At 43.2% G+C, this 17,322-nt stretch overlaps 1 protein-coding gene across 2 annotated transcripts in view; it reads right to left on the bottom strand.

Moving 5' to 3' along the window:
- Positions 1 to 16,782, bottom strand: part of LOC120306758 (cytochrome P450 2J2-like) — a 39,203-nt gene extending 22,421 nt beyond the window's left edge. Inside the window, exons 1-2 of one of the 2 annotated variants that reach the window (XM_039340546.1) lie at positions 16,567 to 16,782; positions 14,418 to 14,680 (exon numbers count right to left, since the gene is read on the bottom strand). In XM_039340546.1, coding sequence (XP_039196480.1) covers positions 14,418 to 14,588 — 171 coding nt within the window. In that variant the 5' untranslated portion in view covers positions 14,589 to 14,680; positions 16,567 to 16,782. The remainder of the gene's footprint in view (positions 1 to 14,417; positions 14,681 to 16,566) is intronic. The other variant, XM_039340548.1, reaches the window with a different exon arrangement.
- Between the last annotated feature and the right edge of the window lie 540 nt (positions 16,783 to 17,322).

The raw sequence follows: 17,322 nt of genomic DNA, 5'->3' as shown, positions 1-17,322 counted from the left end.
AGCGCCAGTAACCACAAGAACCCAAGCCAAAATAAAACCACAACTGGACAGCCAAACTGGGATTGAATTCAGAAAAAGTTTGGAAACAGATGATTGGTTCCAGAAAAACAAACATGTGTGCACAATGAGAGACGGATTGCCTTGGGTAGGGGAAAAGTTATATATACCAACAACTCAAAGACTAACTTTCATGCAACTTTGCCATGACACAAAATCAGCAGGGCATTTTGGATTTGTAAAAACTTTACACTTAATTAAACGGCAATTTTGGTGGCCATCAATAAAAAAGGACATAGAAAGTTATGTTGCCAGCTGCCCAACCTGTGCATCAGCAAAGAGGTTGCAAGGGAAATCGCCAGGGCTGTTACAACCAGTGGCAAGTCCCTCAGCCCCCTGGAGGGAAATAGCCATGGATTTTATAGTGGAATTGCCTGAAAGCAATGGGAATACTGTTATCTGGACAGTCACGGACCTATTTTCCAAACAGGTGCACTTTATCCCTTGCCAAAAAATTCCCACTGCAAAGGCCTTAGCAAAACTTTTCATCCAGCACATTTACAGATTGCACGGGGCACCCCAACGCATCATCTCTGATAGGGGAGTGCAATTTACGTCTGCATTTTGGAAGGAATTTTTATCCCTCTTAGGGACCACTCAGGGATTGACATCTAGCCACCACCCTCAAGGAGATGGACAAGCGGAACGCTGCCAGTCGGTACTTGAGCAATATTTGAGATGTTTTTTAAATTTCCAACAGAGTGATTGGACGGACTTACTTCCTTTTGCAGAAGTTGCCTACAATAATGCAGTCCACTCCAGCACAGGCTACACTCCTTTTCAAATAGCCAACGGCCAAAGTTTCAACCCTATGCCAGAGTTAACCCCAAAAGAACCAACGATCCCTTCACTGAAAGAATGGATGGAAAACCTACAAAACACCTGGCCAATAGTCAGAAAATCACTAGATGAAGCTAGGCGGGCATACAAAGCACAAGCCGATAAAAAAAGGGTTGAGCCTACACCATTCATTATAGGAGAAATGGTGTACTTATCTACAAAATACCTAAAGTCCCTACAGCCCTGTAAAAAACTTGGACCAAAATATATAGGACCTTTTCCAATTAAAAGGATCATAAATCCAGTAACAGTAGAATTAGAATTACCCAAAAACCTCAGGCAAATACACCCAGTTTTTCATTGCAGCTTGCTGAAAAGAGAGCATCAGTCACCTCTACGGCCAAAAATCCCCCCCCCACCACCTCCAATCATGGTGGAGGGGGAACAACACTTCGAAATAAAAGAGATCCTTGACTCTAGGAGATATCGTGGAACAACTCAGTACCTAGTTGCCTGGAAACACCTCCCTGCCTCACAAAATGAGTGGGTCCATAAACGTCACGTCAGAGCCCCGAAGCTATTGAAGAAGTTTCACACAGAGTATCCTAACAAGCCTAACTAAATTTTTTACTTGTGTTTTCTTTCAGGTGGATCTCTCTTATTGTTAAGAGGGGCCGGATGTCAGAATCCAATTATATTTCATCTTTAATTATCAAACATAGAAACTCCCAATTCTGCCTTCTCTGGATTCTGCCATAAGAGGGAGAAAAGGGGGAGAGCAAAGGGGCTTTATGGCCCTCACTTCCTTCAGCACACTTCAAAGGACTGAATGTATGTTTATTGTGGCCTCTAAGCGTTAACATATCAAAGAAGAGTAATTGCCTTTCATGTAGTTATCTGAAGTCTCCATCCAGACGGAAGAAGAAAGGGGATGGAATTGTGATACTTGAAACTATCACTGGAAGGGGGGTTGATTGGGTGGGACTACTGGGGAACCCCTTAAAACCTTGAATGGGAGAGCTTGAACCCCAAGTCCTGTCTAGCATGCCTGCAACCATTTTCTCTTAATAAAGGATTCCTGTTGGAAGAATTATTCCAAGAGTTCTGTCTTCTTAAGATGCAAAGTGGGGTGGGTCCTTACAGCTGCTCTGAATTGGTATACGGATGGATCTAGTTACATGCATGAAGGCAAAAGAGTCCCTGGATATGCTATTATGGATGATGCACAGGTGGTGGAGAGCGGTCCACTTGGAGCTGGCTATAGTGCTCAAGTAGCAAAACTGTGGGCACTCATCAGAGCACTGGAAAGGGCAGAAGGGGAGACTTTAAATGTTTGAACAGATAGTAAATATGCTTTTTTGACTTTACATGCTCATGGTGCAGTGTATAAAGAGAGAGGGTTTAGGGATTCTGCAGGCAAATATGTGTTACATGGACACCTGATAAAGCGTCTTATCGAGGCAGTACAAAAGTCAGCAAAGGTTTCAGTTATGCATTGTAAGGGGCATCAACGGGGTGTGGATAAGGTGGCTCAAGGAAATTGGAAGGTTGATTTGGAAGCTAAGAAAGTGGCAAGAGAAACAGGACCCACACCAGACTTATCAGTACATGTTGCAATGGACTTGGGGGTTCTGCCCCCAGTCATTAAGCCAACATATTCACAACAGGAATGTGTGAAAGCAGTAAGTGATCTCAAACCTACTATAAAGGATGGATGGTATCTGTTGCCTGATGGATGTATTTTTGTCCCCCAGTCTTCAGCATGGACTTTAATTCAGGCATCTAATGAAGCTACGCACACGGGAAAAACAGGATTGGAAGAAGCCATAGGAAGGGACTACTTCGTAAATGGGTTGGCTGGAATAGCAGCTCGAGTAGTTTCTCAATGTGGTATCTGTGCTAAAGTCAATCCTAGACAAGGGCCCCTTTTACCACCTGGGCCAATACCTACTTCGTATTTTCCTATGGACTCCATGGTTGATTTTACAGACATGCCTAGATGTGGATTGTATAAAGCCCTTTTGGTGTTAGATAGATACACTGGATGGCCAGAAGCTTATCCCACAAAGACTAAGCAGGCCAGGGAAGTGGCTAGGTTGCTGTTAAAGGAATTAATACCTCGGTTTGGCTGTCCTTCCTTTATCTCTTCTGACAATGATCCTGAATTTATTCATCAAATCAATCAGGCAGTGGCTACTGCAGTAGGATCTAAATCAATGGTTCTCAACCTTTTTAATGCCGTGACCCCCAACTGGTTGTAAGTCGAGGACTACCCAACCGGTCGTAAGTCGAGGACTTTCCCTGCCCGAGAGCGCCGTGCATGCGTGGTGCCGCCCCCTGCGCCGGCCGAGGCGTAGCTGGCAAGCGGCAGAGACGGCGCAGGCCGACCACTGTCTGGGCCACCAGCCTCCCACTTCCCAACCCTGGCCCTCTTTTACTTACATGTTTAGTAGTTGCTCAGCAGGGAGGGGTGAAAACTTCCAGACAGCTTGCCTTCGCTGCAGACAACTTGCAGCACCGTTTGCAGAATGGGACTATTGGCGGGCTCAGCAGGGCAGAGACAGCCTGGACAATTCCTATTGGCTTTTGAAAGCCAATAGAATTAGACTCTATTCAAGAGAGTCTATTCTATTGGCTTTCAAAAGCCAATAGAATAAAAGGGAGTAGCACAGCTAAGGAAAAAAAATGGCAGACTGCGTTGTTTGGCGACCCCCGTGAAATGGTCATTCGACCCCAAATGGGGTCCCGACCCACAGGTTGAGAACCACTGATCTAAATGGAGGTTTCAGAGTGCTTTCCATCCTTAGTCAGGCACTAATGTAGAAAGGATGAACCACACATTGAAAGAGTAAATTATTAAAATTTCTGCTGAGAGTCATCTGAAATGGCCTGACGCTTTACCTTTAGCACTATATGCTGTGGGATGTGCTCCTCATCGACAGTACAAACTGTCTCCATATAATTGATGTTTGGGTATCCTCCTACCTTACTGAAAAGAAATTTGGCTGGATGGCCTGATTTGGGCCATCAGGGGGGAGTCTGGGCTCTGGAAATGGTGCAGGAACTAAAAAAGCAGGTGGAAAAACTCAGAAACTACGTTATTGAACAAACGCCACCTAAGTTGGTGACTAGATGTCATCCCTTTAAACCTGGAGATAAAGTGTGGGTGAAACAACTGGAAGGGAGATGGAGAGGGCCCTATGAGGTAATAATGGCATCTCCTTTAGCTATAAAAATTGCAGAATCTAAGTCCTGGATCCACTGGACCAGGGTCAAGGCAGCAGCAGATCCTCTTTGGACAGTGTCCAGGGACCCAAAGGTCTTTACAAAGCTTACCCTTAAATGTGTTTAATGAATGTTTTATTATTTGTATAACAGATATTATAGTAGTACAAGTGCTTCCTGCATATATTTATGGCTGTTCTGTTAGATTCAACACCCCTGCTAAGCCACCCCAGAAGCTGGCTTTCTACGCACAGGAGAAGAAAGGATGAAAGGATTATTATTGCTTCTCTATAGTACTATTGTTACATGTAATAATGTTTGTCTCTTTAATCTAGGCCAATGGAGCAAGCCAGAAGAGGCTCCCCATATTGTTCAATCTTATGTTATAGGAACTGGTAATTGTGATGGTTACTCTGCTATTGGTTTCTCACCGGAATGTTGGAATGGTATTTTGCCTCATCCCTGTCAATACCCACAAGTGTTTGATAGGATAATTAAAGAAACCTGCCTCACTAGACAACCTGTCAACCATGAAGCCTGTCAGTATGTTGGCTATATTCTTAGGAAAGGCCCCTTATAAAAAGCCTCCTCCTCCTGTAACCTTGGAATGTGAGCCTCCTTTATTTTGGGGTTGGGAACGAGTCACCCTAGTCTCGCAGTTAAAATGGGATGGAAGGGGACTTGTGTTGTACGTGTAATTCCGGTGGAGTTTGGAACCATTATCTGGAAGCCACAGAGGATGCGGCCTGATAGAAAAAGAAATAAAAGGTCCAACCAGAACAAGGATGTGCCCCATCCATTGGAGTCATGGATGCAATATAATTTGTGGGTCCAGTTGGCTAAGATAGCCAACACAACAGATTTCTGCCTTTCTGAAGCATATGATATGGAGAATTTACTGTCCACGTGTTTAATACCAGTGTGTGTTCCAACCTCGATAGCAAAGGAGTTTGGTCATCATATGTTTCAAAGTAATATAGGATATGAAACACTATATAGTTGGGGTCATATTGCTAAACTTTTGCCACAGGATGCTCTTTTGCATACTCCCATTGTGACAGTTCCAGAAGATCTACAATGTGCCCATATTACAGGCTGTGAGCAAACCACACCCCCACCTCATAGCATGAAGGTGAGCCAAGAAAAACTAAACTGCACCTCCTTCCAGTCTGTATCATTTGGCTTTGCCAATATATGGTTACCTAAGGGATGATTTTTCACATGTGGAAAGGACACTTTTAATTATATTTCTGCTAATTTGAGTACAGCTTATTGTTGCTTAAGTAGACTAACTACATTTTTACCAGATAGTTCACTCTTTACTGTTTCAAATATTACACGCTACAAAAGAGAAGAAGTTCTGGATGAGAAGTATGATTCATCTCGAACTCTCTTAAATGAGGCAGAATATCATGCATTGGGTGTCTCACTAGTGGGAGTTCCTGCGCTTGCTGTTAGAGCTCATATCAATTTAAATTCTGTAGCTTGTAATTTGGCAAAAACTATAAATGCCACCTAAATAGCCTTGTCTGCTATTAATCAGGAGTTGGTAGAACTACGTAAAGCGATTTTACAAAATAGGGTGGCCATCCACTATCTTTTACTCCGTCAACATTTGGGATGTGAGACTTTTGAGAGAATGCATTGTTTTAACCTTTCAGACCAATCTCCAGTTATAAATCAACAAATCAAAGTGCTTCATAAAATGGCGTTGGACTTAAAGATAGATTCCCTAGGAAGTTGGTGGAGTAATTTATGGTCTTGGCTCCCAATGGGTCTTATTGGTACTATTATAAAAGCGGTTGTCATTTTTATTGCTATTATGATTAGTAGCTACTGTCTTATGCAATGTGCTTTTTCATTGATGAATAACATAATGCTGACAAAGCGAATGTCAATACTTGCTGAAAGAAAAGCAACTGCCCAAGTTATGGCTTTGTGGGAATACAGGAACCAGGAATACAATAACTTAAATACAGCGGATCCAAGTATTACTGGTTGAGACTCATCTGCAAGGTTGAGATAAGTCTCAACAGGGGGGAGTAAAGTGGGAAACTGGAAAAATACTGGTGTCCAGCAGAAACTGCAGGCATGAAGGAGGTTTCCTGTCTACCAGACAATGCTTAAATTTAGAAGTGCTCAATTAGCCCAATATCCTGTTTTTCTCAATGCACATGATATATTGCAACTGCTTGGTAGTTTTCCTATGTTAGAATAAGGAACTATAGAATATAACCATGTATGGAATACTTCATGATTAGGAAATGCATATGTGTTAAGGGGTATAAGAATGTTCAACCAAGCCCATTTCGGGGTTCAGACTCTTTGCTGTGATTAGCTCTCTGAACCTGCACAATAAACCATTTCCTTTCCCAAAAGAGCTGACTCAAGTCTCTCATTTCTACAACATTCTAGGACTGACTGGTTTGAATGCCTTGCAGTCCAAGAGACTCGCAGGAGTCTTCTCCAGCACCATAGTTCAAAGGCCTCAATTCTTTCTCGCTCAGCCTTTCTTATGGTCCAACTTTCACATCCATACATTGTAATTGGGAAAACCATGGCCTTGACTATACGCACTTTTGTTAGCAGGGTGATGTCTCTGCTTTTTAGTATGCTGTCTAGATTTGCCATAGCTTTCCTCCCCAGGAGCAAGCATCTTTTAATTTTTTGGCTGCAGTCCCCATCTGAGGTAATCGATTGGTTTGAGGCCCTGGGAATCCAAGTTATAGGGCTACACAATTTGCAAACGTTAGGCCTAGCAGAGGTCTGCAAAGAGTTTGCAGCTGTCTTCAATCCCCAGCTTGGAGCTTACAAAGGCCCCCTAGTTTCTTTGAAACTTGACCCCACTGTCACTCCCATTAGGGTGAAAGCAAGAAGAGTACCCTTTGCTCTTAAAGGGAAAATTGATGCTGAACTGGACAAATTGATTCAGCAAGGTATTTTAGAACCTGTTGATTCAAGTCCATGGGAAACCCCCATAGTCACGCCTCTCAAGGCTAATGGGGACATTCGCATCTGTGCAGACTACAAATGCACACTAAACAAGGCATTGCAACAGCATGCGTATCCTGTACCTGTAGTCAGCCATATTTTGGCTTCCCTCAAAGGGGGACGTGTTTTTGCAAAGTTAGATCTGGCACAGACTTCTCAACAGTTACCTGTTGATAAAGCTGCTGCTGAATCACAGACTATTGTAACTCATAGGGGGGCATTCAAGTCAAGAGATTACAATTTGGAGTAAATGTAGCTCCTGGAATTTTCCAAAGTGTTATGGAAAACACCCTGAGAGGTATACCAGGGGTTTGCCCCTATTTTGATGATGTCCTTATTGCTGGAGAATCCATTCAGAATTTAGCTGAGAGATTGAGGGCTATTTTGCTGCGTTTCAGAAAAACAGGCCTAAAACTTAAAAAAGACAAATGCAAGATAGGAGTTTCTTATACAGATTTCCTGGAATTCAGAATAGATGCCAGGGGTATTCACCCTTCTGAGTCTAAATTAAAAGCCATACAGCAGGCTCCTAGGCCTACGTCTAAAGCTGAGATACAAGCATTCCTAGCCCTCTTGAATTTTTACAATGCTTTCCTACCTAACAAGGCTAATGTAGCAGAACCACTTCATAGGCTTTTAGACAAGCAGGCAGTGTGGCAGTGGTCCCAAGTACATGAAAAAAGTTTCAATGAGGTCAAGGCCTTACTTACATCAAATGATGTGCTTGCACATTTTAATAAAATCCTTCCTGTCTGCATTGCTTGTGATGCTTCCCCTTATGGGGTGGGAGCTGTACTTAGCCACTTAAGAGCTGATGGAACTCAGGTTCCTATTACATATTACTCCAGAACTTTGTCCTCTGCTGAGCGAAACTACGCTCAGATAGATAGAGAAGCCTTGGCCATTGTCGCTGGAATTAAAAAATTCCATAATTTTCTATATGGCAGACATTTCACTGTCTATACTGACCATAAGCCTCTGCTGGGGTTGTTTACCACAAACAAACAAACTCCCCATATCATCTCTCCTAGAATGGTGAGATGGTCTATCTTTTTGTCAGCCTATGATTTTTCATTGATTCACAAACCTGGCAAGGAAATGGGCCACGCTGATGGCCTAAGTAGATTACCTTTGCAAATGGTAGAGGCTGACCCTGCCCCTGCCATCAATATTCTCTCCATTCAGGCGTTGCCTGAGTCTCCCCTAAATGCCAGGGATGTGGCTGCTGAATCAGCCACAGATCTCACGCTTACTCATGTGCTGTCATGGGTTTTGTCTGGATGGCCTGAGAGTTGTCCAGGTACTGAGTTCCAGAGTTTCTGGCTCAAGAAGCATGAGTTATCTACTTTTCAGGGTTGCCTGTTGTGGGGCAGCAGAGTAGTTATTCCTACCTCATTGAGACCTAGAGTCTTAGCTTCTCTCCATGAGGGTCATCCTGGCATTGTCATGATGAAAGCGCTTGCGCGCAGCCATTTATGGTGGCCAGGATTAGATAGGGAAATAGAGGCCCAAGTGCATGGATGCCACTTGTGCCAGCGTTCATGCCCTGAAATGCCTCAAGCTCCTGTGCATAGATGGGAGGAGACACAGTCACCTTGGTCTAGGGTGCATGTAGATTACGCTGGGCCATTTCAGGGACAATTCTTCTTGGTCCTTGTTGACAGCCATTCAAAGTGGCTTGAGGTTGTTCCTGTCTCTTCCACTACTGCTGCCAAGACCATTCAAGTACTGAGAGGGATTTTTGCTGCACATGGCCTTCCAGATGTTCTGGTTTCTGACAATCGTCCTCAATTCACTTCTTTCGAGTTTCAGGCTTTCTTGCAGGTCAACATGATTCGTCATGCAACTTAGGCACCATTCCACCCTTCCACCAATGGTATGGCTGAACGGATGGTTCGCATCACCAAGGATGCTCTAAAGAAACTGACCTACGGGGACTGGCACCACAGGTTGGAAGACTTTCTTCTTGCTTACTGCACCACACCTTCCACTTCCACTGGGAAGAGCCTGGCAGAACTTTGCTGGGGGTGCAAATTGATCACCAAACTTGACAGGCTGCATCCGGACAGGGTGGCTCCTCAGGTCACTCAACCAAGGACACCAAAGTGTCTGCAAGTGGGTGCCCCAGTATGGACCTAGAACTATGGGCCCGGTCACCTGTGGGTTCCAGCAGTAGTATGCAAGGTCACTGGTCCATTGTCCTACAAGGTTTCCCTGGATGACAGTCATGTCCTTCGGTGGCATATCAATCAGCTGCGTATGAGATTGGACTCACCTTCTGCAACTCCTGGGTTTTCTCCTTGGGGGGAGGTGGACCACTGTGGGCAAAGGAAAGGGTGTTGGCAGCAATCGGGACCAAACGGAGAGGCTGAGGAAGGCCTGTCCCAAGGTTCCACAAGTGTCCCTAACAGGAATTCAGGGGAACAAGGAACAATACAGGCACCAGTGCTTACTCCAGCCAGGGAGTCACCCAGGGGGCATACTCATTATTCACAACCCCAATACAGCACTCCAAGCTGGGAGAATAACCAGGAGCATCCAAACAACACAAATAACACAAGAGAACTGGCATACAAACAAATAAGTTGGCCCAATGCTGCTACTGCTTCCAAAAGGAAGTCTACACACAGGGAGGTAGTCAGAGAGGCAAATCCTGATTCTGGTACCTCCGGCATAGAATGGGGGCAACCGAGTACTGGGGCACTGCAGAAACCCCAGACAATCCCGTTACGGGGTTTGGGAGTGAAGGGAAGCGTTCCCTTGATAGGTCCATTGTGGACTTGGAGAGTACCACAGAAACGCCAAATACTGGTGGGAACATATTGGGGCCTGAGAGCCTACAGTTAGGCAGATCAACCAGGTACAGTGGGGAGCAAAGTCCTGGTCTGACGAGCCCGGTGGGCAAGCAAGCAGACCAGGCAACAGAACCCAGTTCACGGGGACCACCAGGGTTTAAAAGAGGGGGCAACTCCACTACAATCTCTGCACAGGATGATTTAGGGAGTTCTCAAAATCTGAGGAGGTCACAGAGGGTTAAAAGATCTCCCAAATACCTGGAAGATTTTGTAACATTGCTGTCAAAGCAAGGGAGGTGAAGAGGGTGCCTGCTGTTGGGGAACTTGGAAGTGCCAGTATTGGGCACTTAATTCCAAAACAATAGCATGGTACCATGCTATAGTGTGGCTAGTAAGTAGCTGCAACAGATGTGCAGGTTCCATAGAATAGCACACCACACTCGTGTTGAGGTTGCGTATATCTATCAATATAGTTTAATTAAGTTTCATCCGAGGGGGAAGGGGTGTTGGTCCCGGGCTGGTGCAAGCTTCCCGGGACCAGACTGAGTGGCACCGGCCTGCGCGCATGCGCAAGGCGTGGAAGCGCACCAGTTTGTTATCTTTTTGCCCGGGGATTCTATTAAAGGAGGCAGAGAGGCCTGCGAGCTTCTGAGTTGTAACGGAGAGAGCTGATGAGAATAAAAGCTGTTAGAATCAACAGAATGTGTGCTCTTCTTTCGCCGTTGACTCAGGACTCAACAGGCTCCTTCTGAGGAATCCAGATATCTTTCCAGGGTTTCTACAAGTCCATTTTTCAAGACAAAAAGGACCAGACCATAATTAAAGATGACTCCCAGCACCTTCGGTTGTATCCCCAGGAGATTAGCAGCCTATTTTCCCCATTTTAAAGGTCTCCACTCTTCCCCCCACAAAAGGCCACCAACAGCCACATCCAATGTCTATTCCCCAAACAAAAAAAGGTTTTCCTATCCCAGCTCAGGTTGGGTCCAAACGCAGCTCGCTCACTCACCCTCGGCCCCAAAACACACGGCTTCTCTGTCTCTCCTCACTGCTTTCCTAAGCCTCTTCTCATTCCTTTTCTCCCTCTCCTGCCAAACACTGCCCCCTTTATACCTTCTCTCCCCCCTCCTCCTCCTTTTCTCTTCTGGGTGCACTGGAAGCTCCAATTACCATATTGCCACGTGCACCGATCCTGGAGATTCTGCCAAGTTCCAGCTGATCTCCAGGTCTGTGAGGTACTGCTTTAGCTGTTTCCCCCCCTCCCGCTACATCTGGCTAGGGCTCACGTACCACCAGCCAGGTGCTAAAGTACCACTGGTGGTATCTGCGCCCCGGTTGAAAAGCCTTGCTTTAACCTACACAGTGGCACAGTGGTTAGAATGTAGTACTGGCTCAAGGTCAAATAAGCCTTCCATCCTTCCATTTATCCAACGTGGATAAAATGAGGACCCAGATTGTTTGGGACAAATATGCTGACTCTGTAAACCACTTAGAGAGGACTGTAAACCACCGTGAAGTGATATATAAGTCTAAGTGCTACTGCGATTGCTATTTCTATCTTGAATTGGATGATATTTTACCTCTGATTTTTTTTAATGAAATCGTGGAATCCAGAAGAAGAATATTGTTGTTGTTGTTAATTGCAAAGTCGTGTTCGACCCATCGCGACCCCATGGACAATGTTCCTCCAGGTCTTCCTGTCCTCTACCATCTTCTGGAGTCCATTTAAATTCACACCTACTGCTTCAGTGACTCCATCCAGCCATCTCATTCTCTGTCGTCCCCTTCTTCTATTGCCCTCAATCTTTCCCAGCATTAGGCTCTTCTCCAGTGAATCCTTCCTTCTCATTAGGTGGCCAAAGTACTTGAGTTTCAACTTCAGGATCTGGCCTTCTAAAGAGCAGTCGGGGTTGATCTCTTCTAGGACTGACCGGTTTGAACGCCTTGCAGTCCAAGGGACTCGCAGGAGTCTTCTCCAGCACCATAGTTCAAAGGCCTCAATTCTTTGGCGCTCAGCCTTTCTTATGGTCCAACTTTCACAGCCATACATTGCAACTGGGAAAACCATGGCCTGGACTATACGCAGTTTTGTTGGCAGGGTGATGTCTCTGCTTTTTGGAATGCTGTCTAGATTTGCCATAGCTTTCCTCCCCAGGAGCAAGCGTCTTTTAATTTCTTGGCTGCAGTCCCCATCTGAGGTGATCTTGGAGCCCAGAAAAATAAAATCTGTCACTACCTCCATTTCTTCCCCATCTATTTGCCAGGAATTGAGAGGGCCGGATGCCATGATTTTGGTTTTCTTAATGTTGAGTTTCAAGCCAACTTTTGCACTCTCCTTCTTCACCCGCATCAAGAGGCTCTTTAGTTCCTCTTCACTTTCTGCCATTAGAGTGGTATCATCTGCATATCTTAGGTTGTTGATATTTCTCCCGGCAATCTTAATTCCAACTTTTGATTCATCTAGCCCTGCCTTTCTCATGATGTGCTCTGCATATAAGTTAAATAGGCAGGGCAACAGTATACAGCCTTGCCCGACTCCTTTTCCAATTTTGAACCAATCAGTGGTTCCGTGTTCGGTTCTCACTGTTGCTTCTTGACCCGCATATAGGTTTCTCAAGAGACAAATGAGATGGTCTGGTACTCCCATCTCTTTAAGAACTTGCCACAATTTGTTGTGATCCACACAATCAAAGGCTTTTGCATAGTCAATGAAGCAGAAGTAGATGTTTTTCTGGAACTCCCTAGCTTTCTCCATGATCCAGCGTATGTTGGCAATTTGATCTCTAGTTCCTCTGCCTCTTCGAAATCCTGCCTGTACTTCTGGTATTCTCGATCCACATACAACTGGAGTCTAGCTTGTAGGATTTTAAGCATAATTTTACTTGCATGTGAAATGAGTGCAATGGTGCGATATTTGAACATTCTTTGGCATTGCCTTTCTTTGGAATTGGAATGTAAACTGACCTTTTCCAATCCTGTGGCCACTGTTGAGTTTTCCAAATTTGCTGGCAAATTGAGTGTAGCACTTTTACTGCATCGTCTTTTAAGATTTTGAATAGCTCAGCTGGAATACTGTCACCTCCACTAGCTTTGTTGTTGCTCAGATTTTCTAAGGCCCATTTCACTTCACATTCTAGGATGTCTGGTTCGAGGTCAGTGACCATCTCATTGTGGTTATCTGGGATGTTAAGCTCATTCTTGTATAGTTCTTCTGTGTAGTTTTGCCATCTCTTCTTAATCTCTTCTGCCTCTGTTAGGTCTCTGCCATTTTGGTCCTTTATCATGCCCATCTTTGCATGAAATGTTCCCTTCATATCTCCAATTTTCTTGAAGAGATCTCTGGTCCTCCCTATTCTGTTGTTTTCTTCTATTTCTTTGCACTGTTCATTTAAGAAGGCATTCTTATCTCTTCTAGCTACTCTCTGGAATTCTGCATTCAATTGGGTGTATCTTTCTCTTTCTCCTTTGCCTTTCGCTTCCCTTCTTTCCTCAGCTATTTGCAAAGCTTCCTCAGACAGCCATTTTGCTTTCTTGCATTTCTTTTTCTTTGGGATGGTTTTAGTTGCTACCTCTTGTACAATGTTGCGAACTTCCATCCATAGTTCTTCAGGCACTCTGTCTATCAGATCAGTTCCTTAAATCTATTTGTCACCTCTACTGTATATTCATCAGGAATATGATTTACTTCATACCTGAGTGGCCTAGTGCTTTTCCCTACTTTTTTCAATTTAAGCCTAAATTTTGCAACGAGAAGCTCATGATCTGAGCCACAGTCAGCTCCTGACTGAAGAAGAATATAGAAAATACTATTTAGAAGTGTTGTTTCAACTTGATTAAGCACACAATTATGATGGTGTCTATTAGAGGAATATTACCACAGTATATTTCCACCAACAGTAGTGCCCAAGTCAATAAAACTCCCCCTCACAGTGTTCCTTCAAAGTTATTTCTGAACGCTAAAATTTAGGTATCTTACATTGCTTAAACATTTGGTGTAGGATAAAGTGACTGCACAAAAACCTGTTATATTGCTTCATTCGCCAACTGCCTACATATGAATCATTATCTAAAACAGATGCTACCCTTCAGAATTCAGATCCAGAAAATTTTTGAAATCATTATAGAACTGCAGAATTAGAAGGGGCCATTTAGGCTACCAAGTTCCACCTATTGTTCACTGCAGGAATATAAAATAAAGCATCTTCAACAAAGGAATTTCTATCTCATTTGAGTAGAGTGCAGAGTGAAGGGGAAACCACCCTCTCTCTGGTGGATTTATTCCAATTATTAAAGGTTTCTTGGTAAGATTGAATTAGAATCTACCTTCTAAAAATTCAACCCTATTATTTCACATCCTGCCCTGTGAAATGTTATTGAGGAGGTCATGCCTTGAATATTTTGGCATGATGTGGAAAATAACTCTTCAAGGGCCATCACTATCATTTGATTAATTAACTTTCTCATCATGCAAGAATATTTTACTAGGCTAATATATTCTTCTGCAATAATGGTACAAAGAAAACCATCGAGAATTATTTTGCCTAATACTGCTTATTTAGAATGAAATACCTTAAAGATATAATCTTCATGAAACCAAATCCTGTCAGCCCCCAAGGTCCCAATGAGAGGTAGAGCCAAAGGACCGGGAGGCAAATGTCTTTGAGTCCAGAGTTGTCTCAGGAAGAGGAGAATCAGCAGAGCAAGCAGCAAAACAAACAAAAATGTTCCCATCGCCATCATCGTCCTGCTGGTTCTTTTTCTTTGATGCTCTCTAGTTGATCCGGAGTTGCCTGCTTCTTTTTACCTGAAGTTTTTTTTTCTTTTCTTCCTTCCTCCATTGATGGGAAAAGAATAGCAATATGTCTTTTAATGCTGTATATAATATTTGTACTTTGTCAACAAGATATTATCACAATAATTGACATTAATTAGTTCACCTCTGATCATGTGCTATTTAATTAACTGAGAAAGACTGTGTAATTCAGTTTGTCTCTAGCATGATATTATGTCAGAATTTATTTGAAAATCATGACATACCATGTCCATGAAATCTATCTTTTAAAAAAGGAGAATCTTGTGGGTCACAGAGGGGTTATTTACTCCACCACTATGTCTCTGAATACATTTGAAAGTCCATCATCAGAACACTGTCATGGAAAAAAAAACCCTCACTCAACTTCCCCTGCAAGTAAGAGAACATCTTCATGAGGCCAGCACATGTTTGAGAACCGTCTCTGGATCTGTGCAGTTGATCAATCTTCTGCAACTAAAACCAACGAATGCCATGATCATAATAATTGGGGGCTGTTGTAATAAATCCTGCAGCAACTCCAGCTGGCCAACTTTGCAGCATCATTAAACCCCACAGAGGTCAGGTGCCTCGAGTAGCTACTAGTCATACTTTATGATCTTGTGTTTTGGTTATGGCCGAATACTTTATTATCCTTTTTATTTCTTACCACCAAACTATTGATTACCTTCATGCATTTCGTTCTGGGCAGACACTGAAAGAGGGAGGCGGGCGTAAGGAATCAAAGCTCTGGTTCCCACGCCCGGCATGCTGTGGGTCCAAAAAGACTGAAAGTCACCCTGTAGAAATGACGGACCAAGAGGGAACCCTTGTAGATTGCGGGATGGTGACCCGCTTGATCCAAGGAGCCCTCCGGAACAGCAGGAGAAAGACTGGCTCATCTACGTAGCCAGTGAGAAGCTGCTGACTGCAGGGAGGAAAAGCAGATTAATACAAGCATAGCAACACTTTGGACTGGGGTGAAACTATTTTCCTTTTCTTCTTTACAGTGTGAAAACCTGTTTTTCTGGGGGGGAAACTCTGAAAGCAATTTCTCAGAGTTGCGGGGGGGGGGGAGTTTATCCTGCCTCCAGATAAAGGCGGCAGTTTAAGCGTCTGGAGGAAACAGAGAAGTCTACAATGTAAATATAAAAAAGAGAAATAGAAAAAAAGAAAAGTTTGGAGAGTTTTAACTATTTTCTTCTTTTTATATATAATTTTATACTATTTTTGGAGGTTAATGGACTAAACTTTGTTTAAACTAACTGAAAAATTACAAAGTGGGCCTCTGAGGACATCTAGTGGCAGGACCAAAGAGTTACACTACAATATTTACTGAACTTATCTCTACATGTAGTCCCCGAGGTAGGACCCTAATAAAGCCTGCCCATTAGGCTGGTAATCGTCAAATGGATCAGACTCAATATTACAACATTTTAAAATCAAACTAATTAATTGAATCAAATGGGTCATTAAATGAATAAAGATTTGATTTACTATTTCCTCCGATGGCTGCCTATACACTACAGTACTGTACTGTATTTCTGATAAATGCCTATCTAGAGTCTTCTTAAAAGCCTCCAGTGAGAGAACACCCACAACTGCTGGAGGCAATTTAAATTTGAAACCTTTTTTTTAAAAAAAGAAAACTACTCCTTATCAGGACAAGCCTCTCCAGCCAAGATCCAAAATGGGGTGGGGGAGAGGGAAATTTCCTTCCAGGAAGTGTTAGCAGAATCTCTGATGGGTCTGTGTTAGGAAAAGGAGCAGAAGCAGCAGCCACATGCTATAAGTTTCAGGCAAATGCAAACAATCTTGCAAAATACTGTACCTACAAAACAATCAAAATCAGAGCAATTCCCAAAGCAATTACAAACAATACAGTACAGGACTATAAAGTAACAAAAAAGAATATTTTCAAATACTTACAGAAGTAATTCTAGCTCTCTACAAGCCCAGGCGTCAAGCCCAGCAAGCAGCAGATCTTCCACACGGAGCTCCAGGAAAACAAGAACAAATGGACCTGCCAGCTGCAAAAATCTTGCTTGGCTGTGTCTCCAGGCACATACATACAAACACACACACACACACATACACACAAAAACACTTCTGGCTTCTCGTAGGCCCGAACCAGCCCAGACAAGTCACAGAGTTAAAATGGCCACCGCAGCAGCTGAGACTGAATTCAAGTCACATGGCTACAGAGGCCTATTTTTGAAAGCAATTTTGAATTTTTAATGTAAGTACCTGAGGGAAGTTAGTAAGGTGACCAACTTTTTTACAACAAAAAGGAGGAAACGAATAAATTTAAGAAAAAAAATATCATAAATAAAAGAAACATTGTATTTATTGCAACAATAATACAGAATACACTATAATATGATAAGTGCATAATAAAAAACATTTGTAACAATAACATTTTATATTGTAATTATGCTTACATGCCTGTTAATTATTTAAATGAGTACTTTTCCATTGAATGAATATTTTTTGTCAATGTATCATCTTCTAACAATATATTGGAAATATCTGAACAAGAAATATCTTTCATATTGAATTTTACGGCAAATGCTGCAGCTAGAGTATCAATATTCAATCTCAATTTCTCACGTGTCCAAAAATCTACACAGCTGGACTGTGCGGGGGTGGGCGGCGGAGGCAGGTGTTGTGAGCCAGGCGCTCCAG

The sequence above is a fragment of the Crotalus tigris genome, unplaced genomic scaffold (assembly GCF_016545835.1).
Source record: "Crotalus tigris isolate CLP2741 ecotype Arizona unplaced genomic scaffold, ASM1654583v1 scf7180000017752.986373038:1224578, whole genome shotgun sequence".
NCBI lineage: Eukaryota > Metazoa > Chordata > Lepidosauria > Squamata > Viperidae > Crotalus > Crotalus tigris.
Note: the sequence above shows the minus strand (reverse complement) of the source record. Positions and strands in the feature narration are given on the sequence as shown.